This window comes from Nematolebias whitei, chromosome 17 (genome assembly GCF_014905685.2).
Source record: "Nematolebias whitei isolate Nwh7 chromosome 17, NemWhi1, whole genome shotgun sequence".
Classification (NCBI taxonomy): domain Eukaryota; kingdom Metazoa; phylum Chordata; class Actinopteri; order Cyprinodontiformes; family Rivulidae; genus Nematolebias; species Nematolebias whitei.
Genome location: NC_056514.1, coordinates 31,461,568 through 31,471,865, shown reverse-complemented (window position 1 = coordinate 31,471,865; position 10,298 = coordinate 31,461,568). Strand labels below are relative to the sequence as shown.

General features: G+C 37.7%; 1 protein-coding gene across 1 annotated transcript in view; it reads left to right on the top strand.

The window, feature by feature from the left end:
* Positions 1 to 1,090: 1,090 nt before the first annotated feature.
* LOC119423513 (poly(ADP-ribose) glycohydrolase) overlaps positions 1,091 to 10,298 on the top strand; it is a 30,393-nt gene continuing 21,185 nt past the window's right edge. The window contains 6 exon segments of the mRNA XM_037690911.1: positions 1,091 to 1,128; positions 1,667 to 1,746; positions 1,825 to 2,549; positions 4,698 to 4,820; positions 6,302 to 6,388; positions 6,728 to 6,796. Coding sequence (XP_037546839.1) covers positions 1,668 to 1,746; positions 1,825 to 2,549; positions 4,698 to 4,820; positions 6,302 to 6,388; positions 6,728 to 6,796 — 1,083 coding nt within the window. The 5' untranslated portion in view covers positions 1,091 to 1,128; position 1,667.

Below are 10,298 nucleotides of genomic sequence, written 5' to 3'. Positions count from 1 at the left end.
TCTTGACAATGTTGACCTAAACCCACTGAACTTTTCTGGGGAAAAAAGAGGAAGAGATAAACAAACAACACAAAAGTACTGAAAAGTTTCACTTTGATTAACCAGACACTCATAAGTCACACACACCAAAAGGTAAATTGTGTAGACAACATATTTACATTAAACCCAAACAAACTTTAAAATAATAAGCTGGAGCTAGTAACAAAACAAATCCAGTACAATTAAAGAACCCGTTTGTTGTTAACATGATTAAAAAACAAAAGGAAAATAAAACTTTCTGGTTCCCTCCATAAACAACGCAACAGGTAACCTCACCGCTAAAAGCCTCACCTGTGCTTGCAGTCCCAGAAACACAGCAATAAAATAAAACAGCGAATGTAATATATTTTCTGACCATTATTATCGTTAAAATGTATAAAAAGTCTCGTGCAGTCAACATGTACTCAACTAGAGATGAGTTCAGGAAATACCCTTTTTTTTTCTCTTCTTTGTCAGGTGTGTTAATGGGCGTGGCTTAGAAAGGGAGCTAACTTTTGATTCATTTAATCCAGTTTAGACAAAGTATAAATTTTATTTTCTACTGAAATCTACTAACTATACTTTAAACATAGCACTCAAGTAAACGAATTTAGTAAATCTACATTCAACGTGGAAAATTTGTTGGTAGATTTTAATTGTTCGTTCAAATATCGCGTTGTTTCCATTTACATGACGTTATATGCCTGCGACGTTTCGGCGGCTGCGATGTTTACCTTGAAGGACTTTATGCTGCGCATGTCGACAACAAAACATTTTTAAAGCGACATTTCAATCATTTTATAATTAAAAACATTTATAAATTGTTCAATATTTTAAAAACTATGACTTTTAATTTTAGGCTAATTTTAACGGACCGGTGTTTCGCCGTGGTGGGTATACCCGTAACCCACTCTCTCCTCGGGAGCGCGCACAACAGCTGTACCCAAGGTCACATCAGTAATAAACGCATTTTTATACAAATGCATGATTGATGATTATTTTTATAATTGTTTGCTCTTTTTTATTTAAAAATTGGTCCCACTGCCTGAATCTGTTTCGTCTTGGAAACGACAGGAAAAACCAGAAGAGATGACGAGCCTTTCTAACACGGTAAAAAGAAAACCTGAAAGCATTTATTCTTGCCGTGAAGCTCAGATATAAAATAACACCCACACATGGTCGAAACTGAGTTTGTAGACGTTTTGAAAAGTTTTTTCCTCCTTCATCTTGCGCGCTCCCGAGAGGTGGGGCACACATTTTTTCCGGGGTTCTTAACTCGGCGTAACACCAGTGTTGTCAAAATCTCGTTAGCATCGAAGCTAGCTAGCAAAGTCGCTTAATGGTCTAGCAACCTGTCAATGGGAAGAGATTATAAACTTAGTTTAAAGAAAATAATTTACTATGCAGCATACACTAGCTAAATACGTCTCTGTCGGGTAATTGAATGCACATGGCTTCATTCCGTATTTTAAAACTTACTTCCTTATTGAGAATACAACTGACAAGAAATCAGGTGTGGACAAAATCAAACATTTTGGTTTTGGGTTTTGCTCAAGCTGTGTTGTGAGTACTCGTCTTTATATTTTAACGTCGGGCTTTGCTCTATTTGATATGAACATCTTTTATTTATTGTCTGCTTGTTCTGCAGGATGACAGATTTTCAGCCATCAGCAAAGAGGCAAAAAGTTGAAACAAATAACCTAGCAACACCTCCATCTTCTGACATAGGTATTTTGGTTAGACATTAATAGCCTTAAAGTGCATGATAACAATTTCAGTAAGACATTTTTTTGTTTGTTTTTCCAGGGCGATCTTTATGTATTCAAAACACCGGCGATAAAATCATAGCTCAAGAAAGAAGGGAAAACAAGACAAACATGGATCCTCAGTCAAAAAGAGATGAAGACAGTTTGCCAGATGAAAAGTTAAAAAAAGCTGGACTTGGACAGCCACAGAAGATCAGAAATACACTTGAACGTTGGTTGCTTAAGCCTTCAAAAAGTCCAAACGCAACTGAAAAGTGCCCAAACCAGAAAGATGTGGGAGTGACTGACGGCCTTGGGTTTCAAAGCAGTTCAGCCTCGTCTTTAGACTGTAAAAATGCTGCAAAATCTTCAGACTCTGATATGGATGAAGAAACACAACCGTTAACGCCGCAAGACTGGGCTGCAAGCTGTCCTATGTCACCAACTTCAAGGGATTCCACAGGAAGTGGATGTACACAGAGAGGCCCTTGGGATGACAAAGAGTTAGAGGAAGAGCCAACTGGAGTGTACGCTACAAGTTCTGAGGGCTCTGCCAAAAAAAGGACCAAAATAACAGACTTCTTTTCAGGAGCTTCGTCACCGAGCTTACCTGTGAAAAGGGGCCGGCCAGATACATCCTCAGACGGCGATCGAGACAAGAAAACAACACCTGCTGAGGTCAGATGGTTGGGAACGCCAATCGGTGAGCTGAAGAGGATGCCAAGATGTGGAGGAACCCTTCCACCACTTAAGGATGATCCTGACCAGCACACCGTCCTGATTAGGGTTTGAGGACTTATTCCATGACTTAAATTTTTTTTATATCAAAAGTTGTCTTCAGTACGATGGAGTATTAGGGCCACGTTAAGGAAAAAAAAAACATTTAGAAAAAGTCATGAAATTACGAGAATAAAGTCGTACGAGAATAATGTCAAAGTATTACGAGAATAAAGTTGAAATAATTTGAGAATAAACTCATAATATTACCAGAACTCAGACACAAAAAAGCAGTCTTACAACTGTTGTAAAATGATGAATGTTGAGCATCTTGTTAAATTATTCTTTGGTCTGTCACGATGATAAATTTTGCTGGGCGATTAATTGTTTCAGAAATTATTGCGATACACTAATATTGTTTGGAATTTGACAATAATGGGTAATTGTCAAATTTAAGAAAAAATGTTGGTTAATTTCTGTGTGTAGTAACTTTTTTCGACCACTGGATGGCAGTATAAGACTGTTTGAGCCGAAGGATGGATAGTGAGGGAGCGAGCAGCGTGTCTCTTTAAGAAAAATTGGAGGGATGCCCATTGACATGACATGGGCCGTTTCTCCTTCCTTTACTCGGTTCTCAAAATGGCGGATGCTCGGTGTGGTTGAGCTCTTAAGCATAACATTTTTTGCACAAAGCTTTTAATTAAAAAAAAAATCAGTAAATAAGTTCTCAGCTACGTTTTGCAGAGAAAAACAACTTTTTACACAAAAGCACGGGGGGTTTCAACCGTAAATTTTGGAGCTTCGACAAGACAGAGTTTTTTTTCCCCCGAGGTCTGCCTGTTAGCTTAGTTCGTAGCTTAGCTGCTTTCAACGATCCAAAAACGTAATTTTGGACGGTTTAAAACAGATTTTAAAGAGAAAGGGAGGGGTCAGTGAAGAGCACTGGAGTCGAGCCTTTTGTCATCCAGTGTCTTCAGTAGAAAGAGAGACACGAAGGAACAATAAAGCCGATCAATGAAAATTAGGTTGATGATTTTCATTTATCATATAATTAATTGATTTATTGTTTATCGCGACAGGCCTAGTAATGGTTTTGCAAATAAGGAAGTACTTAATTTGTTGGCACATCAGCTTCAGATTTTTATCAGTATCAGGACTTTGAAACGATTATGCAAACAACTATGTCCATTTCAAAGAAGGAACTACACGGATTTGGAAGATTTTTCATTCATTCGTTCATTCAACCTTTATTTATACAGGTTAATCCCATTGAGCCTCGGGGCCTCATTTACAAGAGAGACCTGGATGAACTCAAAATTCATCACAAAGATATTGCTTCTTTTGTGTAAGAGGAGCTTTCTGGCAGTGGTTGATTGTGGAAATGTGACATTTCCGACAGCTATAGGTGGTTACATCTGTGTGCCATTCAAAGAGATTTTGTTGTTTCTCAGCAGACAATGAGGATGGTCATGAAGATTTTGTTCAGGCAAATTTCAACTCTAGTATCTCCATCGTCGGCAGTACAATAGCAGAGGGCCCAATGTGGTATATGGATTCTTATGATAAACTGAAGACATATGGCATTGCAATTAATGGCTGCATTGACAGATTTAGTTGTCGTATACAGTAATTTGGATGGAGGCATATTTCACAAACTGTGACCCAAAAGTGGTTGCGGACTACTACGTAAACACAGTGACTCGCATTGGCTGTCCACAGCAGGTGCGAGTTGACCCAGGAACAGAAAATAGACATGTCAAAGAAATGTAATAATAAAATGTAATATTATGACTTTATTCTCATATTATTACAACTTTATTCTCGTAACATTATGACTTTGTCGTACAACTTTATTTTCCTAATTTTATGACTTTATTCTCGAAATACGACTTTATTCTTGTACTATTTCAATTTTATTCTCGTAATTTTACGACTTTATTCTCATAATATTACTTTTATCCTAATACTACAACTTTGTTCTCATAATATTTCAACTTGATTCTTGTACACTTTATTCTCGTAATACTATGCCTTTATTCTCATAATTTTATGACTTTTTTTCTTATAATATAATTTTTCTTTTTCTTAGCGTGGCCCTAATACACTTTCATACTTAAGCAATTGTTCAAGTTTAGTTTGCTGTGTGTTTTCACTTAGTTTGTTTAGACTGCCCACACATTCTGCTTGTACTAATTGTATTTTATTACTCGTTGACAGACAGACCTTCTTCAAAATGGTAGAGTTCCTGCTCCATATCCCTCTAAGTTTATGGATACCTGGGATAATGTCCATGTTAGGATGCCCTGCTCAAGTAGAAACATATTTCTCGTCAAAGATGAGGTAATTATTCAGATTTTAATTCAAGGATTTAAAACGTTTGTTGTCATGTGCACAACTGGAAACGTCTCCCTGGGCAATTTCACTCTTACTTTGCTGTCCACAGTGAATGCCAAGCAGAAGACTTTAGTTGACTCCAATCAGCTGTTCAAACATATTTACATAAAAAATTGTTGTATTTTTTTTATTTTATTTTTTTTTACAAATAAGTGAAAACCAAAAGTACCTACAAAGTAAAATGTGCTAAATGTATGTAAGGTATAATAAATAAGGCAAAAAGGTGCAATCAAGTGAAAAGATCAGTCAGTTTAAATCACTTCTTGGAAGGAGTTGTTAAATCTGGATTTTACACTTCTGTACCTCCAGCCTGAAGGTAGAAGTGTGAATAGTCCCTGCTGGAGGTGGGTGGGGTCCTTAGGGATGGAGGTGGCCTTTGTATGGACTTACGTAGATGCTCTGCGTAGAGGGCGGTGGAGTCCTGACGATCTCAGCAGTCTTCGTCACTCTCTGCAGGCATTTACAGTCCATGGCACTGGTGCTGCTGTACCAAACTGCTGGTAAACATACCATACCATACCATACCATACCATACCAGTTTATTTATAGAGCACTTACAACAGCAACAAGGCCAACCAAAGTGCTGTACAATAAAAACACAAGCACAGCGGACAGGAAAACTTAAAATAAAAATATAGAAATAGCAGCAGATAATAACTAAATGGCCAACACTGTGGACGACAGACAGGATCAAAACAAATCACACCTTGTCAAAGGCAAGGGAATAAAAGTGGGTTTTCAGGCATGACTTAAAGACTGTGAGTGTGGGAGCCTGCCTGACACGCAGTGGCAACTCATTCCACAGTCTTGGACCTGCAACAGAGAAAGCCCTGTCACCTCTGAGGTTGCGACGGGTTTCTGGAACTGAAATGAACATCTAGTCTGCCGGCCTCAGCGAGCGCGGTGGGACATATGGCTGTAGAAGATCAGTGAGATAGGATGGGGCAGAACTGTTCAGTGATTTAAAAACATACATGAGTATTTTGAACTGGATCTGAGGGTGAATGGGTAGCCAGCGCAGGGAGGCCAAAACTGGAGTAATGTGCTCTCTATGGCCTGTACCAGTTGGTGAGAAGCTCTCAAACACACGGCTGTAAAGTTGCAGAGGATCTTAGACGACATGTCAAACTTCCACTTCCTCATTAGGAATGACAGCTGCTGTTGAGTCTTCTTAACCAGCTGTGTGGTTTTACAAAAAAAAAAAAAATCATTGCACTCATGTTTTGTTAAAAAAAGAACATGTTAAAATTTGCATTTAATTTCACAGCTTTACATCACTGGTTCTGGTTTGGCTGTAAAGGTGGCTAACTCAGTATGTGTGGTTTTGCTTATTTTAGCACCTTTGATGTTTAATAAAGTTGGCTTTAAGTCATCACTTTTTACTGACTTCACACATCTGAAGTTCGTTATAACTTTTGCTTCCACAGGAACTGCAGAACCTTCAAAAAAAGCAAGTTTGGGAACAGATCAAGGAAGCTTTAACCCAGAAATTTAAAAGTGCGGATGAGCTAAAGGCAAGTCGTTTTGTGCTTATCCTTTGATCTGCAGCGTTTTTTTTTAAAGATGTTTAAAATTATTACTAACTACCTTTATTTGCTTTTTTTATGTATTTGAAGTTTTCATGCAACACATATTTGGTTAGAAAACAAAGACTGAAGATTAATCATGTTTTCACAATAGAAACAGCAGTTTAGCAAGGACGGCCACAGTTCTCCACAAGATGGAGTCAGAGGTTCACAAACTGAAAAGCCAGGCAGCTCACATATCTTGACAGAATTGATTCAGAATTTTGATAAAAAAAAAAATGTTTTATGTTGCTCTTGCTATGAACCATTAATGCGTTTTTCCTACAGAGCAAAATACTTAGATACTCACAAGCCAAAAACGGGGACTTCACAGCACTGCATTGGTTCTGCACTAAGGTAAACAATATTATATTCACTATTACATATTTCAAATAAAGTTGGTCTAAATAAATACAGATGAAGAGAATAAAATATTAAGAGAAAATGTCTGTATAAAAATGTGAGACTGCACAGTCATGTAAACAAGCAAATATACATTAAACGTCAAGGACGTCACCGGATTAGATTAATGGAGCATTAAATATCAAATTTTAGCATTTTATCACCAAGCAGATGACATCATAAACAACTATTTGTATTTTTTAATTTAATTTTAATTTAAATATGTAAAAACTCCTAAATGGCTTTGCAAATTAATATTAGTCGCTCAGTTTAATAACTTTAAAGCTCATCATGCTAAAAAGACTCAGCATTTTCTAGTTTCTCTCTCTTTACAAAGCACAGTTGTGCAGTATTCCTATTTTGTGTGCAGTATCAAAGGCCTGTCATGCAAACAGATTAAGGGTTGAAACGCCATTTAGGATATTTAGTATATATATATATTTTTGCTGGAAATTCTTGTTTTATGGGAGTGTCATCAATAGAAGTTTGACCACTCACAATAGTATGGACAAGTTAATATTCTCAATAATATCACAATCTTTAATATTGCCTCTGCAATATTTAGATAATAATAATAATAATGAGTCTTGCAGCTTTATGTGAATTGACTGTTCAGCATCTTCCTCACATCTTCTACATAATCTCAAGAGTGTGTCAAACCTCCAATAAAATCAATTTACCCTTAAAGGCTAAATTAGGGGTTTTGAGAATGATTGAATCTTTAAAGAAAAGTTCACATTTATTGTCAGAAATGCATTATTACATCCCAGGAAATGCTCCAGTCCAGTCGTGTACAGTCACTCTGTGTGCCACGTGTACTACAAGCCATAAATTGTGTTTAAAGGGAATTCCATTAGAAGTAACTTCATCATGGAAGGAGGTTGTAACCACAGGCCAAGTTTTACAGAAGGACATAATTAGTCATATTTCAAAGACCCATCCAAAATACAAAAATAGAGCAAGATTTATAGATAGATATAGAGATTATACTTCTAAACATTTGATCTTTCGCTGTTTTTGTCGGTTATTTTCTGGATGAAGTATTGTAATCCAAGAAGATGATGTTCTGTGGAGAATGTAACACATCTATAACAGAATTTGGCTTAAAAGTTGGATAAAAATTAAAAGTACCGGTAGTTAAAAGATGCACCATGCTAGACAAAATTATTATTATTATTTTTTTCTTTCGGCTGATCCCTTCTTCAGGGGTCGCCACAGAAAACTATTTGCATGAAAACTTGGCGATTGTTTTTACGGCGGATGCCCTTCATGACACAACCACAGACCACCGAGCTACCACAGCCCTCTGTGTGGAGTAGAGAGCTGCTATCTAGGGTGCCTGGGAGAGCAGATGGTGGGAATTAAGGGCATTGCTCAAGGGCCCATAGTGGAGCAAATGAGGGTGGAGATAGGTGTGGGTGTTTGACCTTTTCCCACCCACATTTTGATGTCGGTCTGGGGAGTTGAACCGGCAACCTTCCAATCACAGGCCCTCCTTCTCTATCCTCTGTACCACCACTCCCCCATTTGTCTAGCACAGGGGTCTGCAACCTGTGGCTCTGGGGCCACATGTGGCCCTTTTGTCCCTCATCTGTGGCTCTTTGAAGCTTTGACCAAAACTTACAGGAAATTTTTAAACCCACAACAAAAATGGCTAGTTTTGGCTGTTTTTTAAAACAATAAATTTTCTGCAAATGTTTGAACAACACTACTATTTTTCGCTTTATTACTTCAAAGTGGGATATTTGCCATATTTTCCAGCGTATAAGTCGCTCCAGAGTATTCAACCTTTATTTATATAGGTTAATCCCATTGAGCCTCGGGGACTCATTTACGAGAGAGACCTGATTTCTTAACAAAGAGTGATGACAACAATGAGTAAAGATGACAACAATAGACAATCACAAAAGAGGTATACAAAATTTAATTTTTTTTATTTTTTCTAGTATAAGTCGCGTCAGTCAAAAAACAGAATCATGAAGAGGAAAAAAACGTATATAAGTCGCATTTATTATGCATCACTGCTGATCCGTCGCATTTATTTAATGGTTAAAACAGCTTCATTTTGCCTGGGCAGCGCATCGCTATCCTTCCATCCATCGTGGCCGGAGCTGCTAGCTCTCCAGTGTTCCTCCGCCTGCACCAGCTGAGTGAAGCGAGCGCGCATGGGAGGACTTGCTGTTGCAGTTCTTCGATATTTAAAGGGTCAGTCAAAAATTGCGTTATGAATATGGAGAAAAAAAACGTATATAAGTTGCAGGACTGACAAACCTGTCCAAAAAACTGTGACTTATACACCGGAAAATATGGTAATTCCTCCTCACATAAATGGCCACAGCCCTGCAGAGTTCAGTGTTTTCATTTTCATCTAATGGTAGAAACTAGAAGTTTTTACTTCTTTACATCATAGACTTACTTTTTGTCGCAAAATGTAAAAATATAAATAAATGTTGAAATTCATTATTGACTATTAGTTTTAAAATGTCACCCCCACTGGTCAGAAAAGCCCCCTCCTGCCTCAAAGTGGCCACCAGTTGATAGTCACTGTTGTAGCAGGTTTCGTGGCTCCGGGCTCTTTTTTAAATTTTTTTATTTAATGATTGAAGGGGCAGAAATGGCTCTTTGATCTTGCAGACCCCTGGTCTAGCATCATGCTAGACTAATATTTAGCTGCCTAATATTTTGAGCCATCCAAATAACATGGTTGATTTTAGAAAGCAGTGCTAACATTTTTTTAAGAGTTCAATATTTGACAGATTTTAAGATCTTTTACCAGTTTTTGCTTTTGCTCATAAAATTACTTAGAACTTTCCTGTATCACTAATGTAACTGGTTTACAACTCTGAAGGACGTGAGCGCTCACTGATCGCACATCCTTCTGCATAACATTGGCATGCCAAGCGGCAGGTGATGTGCTTTCTTTCATATGTATATGATTTTGTTTCAAAAGTAAATTTGAAATCGTTTATGAGGGTGGTATTTATGATGAAGTCGCATTGTTCGTTTCATACTTTCTATTTTCCTAGTGAAATGAGAGTAACATCGCAATCAAAGGCATCTTTTTTTTCCACTTTGTTACTCTCCTGTGCCACAATGAGTTGAAATGATTTTGAGTGTCAGAGAAAAATACACATGAATGGCACAGAGTGACGGGCCGGGCACCCTCATTGAATATTCATCTCGACACGTATTCCTTATGAATAACTGAAGAGCTGTTGACGGACAGCATCAGTCTAGTCCATTCCTTCTTCTGTAACCCAACCAGGGCTGTTTTTACACTTATAGGCACAAACTTATTCATATTTACACAATTTATGGTCGCTCTCAAGCAGGCTGCTTTAGGACTCAGATCCAAATACAAACAAGGACGCAATATTCAAATCCTCCATTTCTTAGCTACTTTTCCTGCGGTCTATAGCTGTGGTTTCACTCCTGCTTGGTTGCTCTGTCAGTCTGG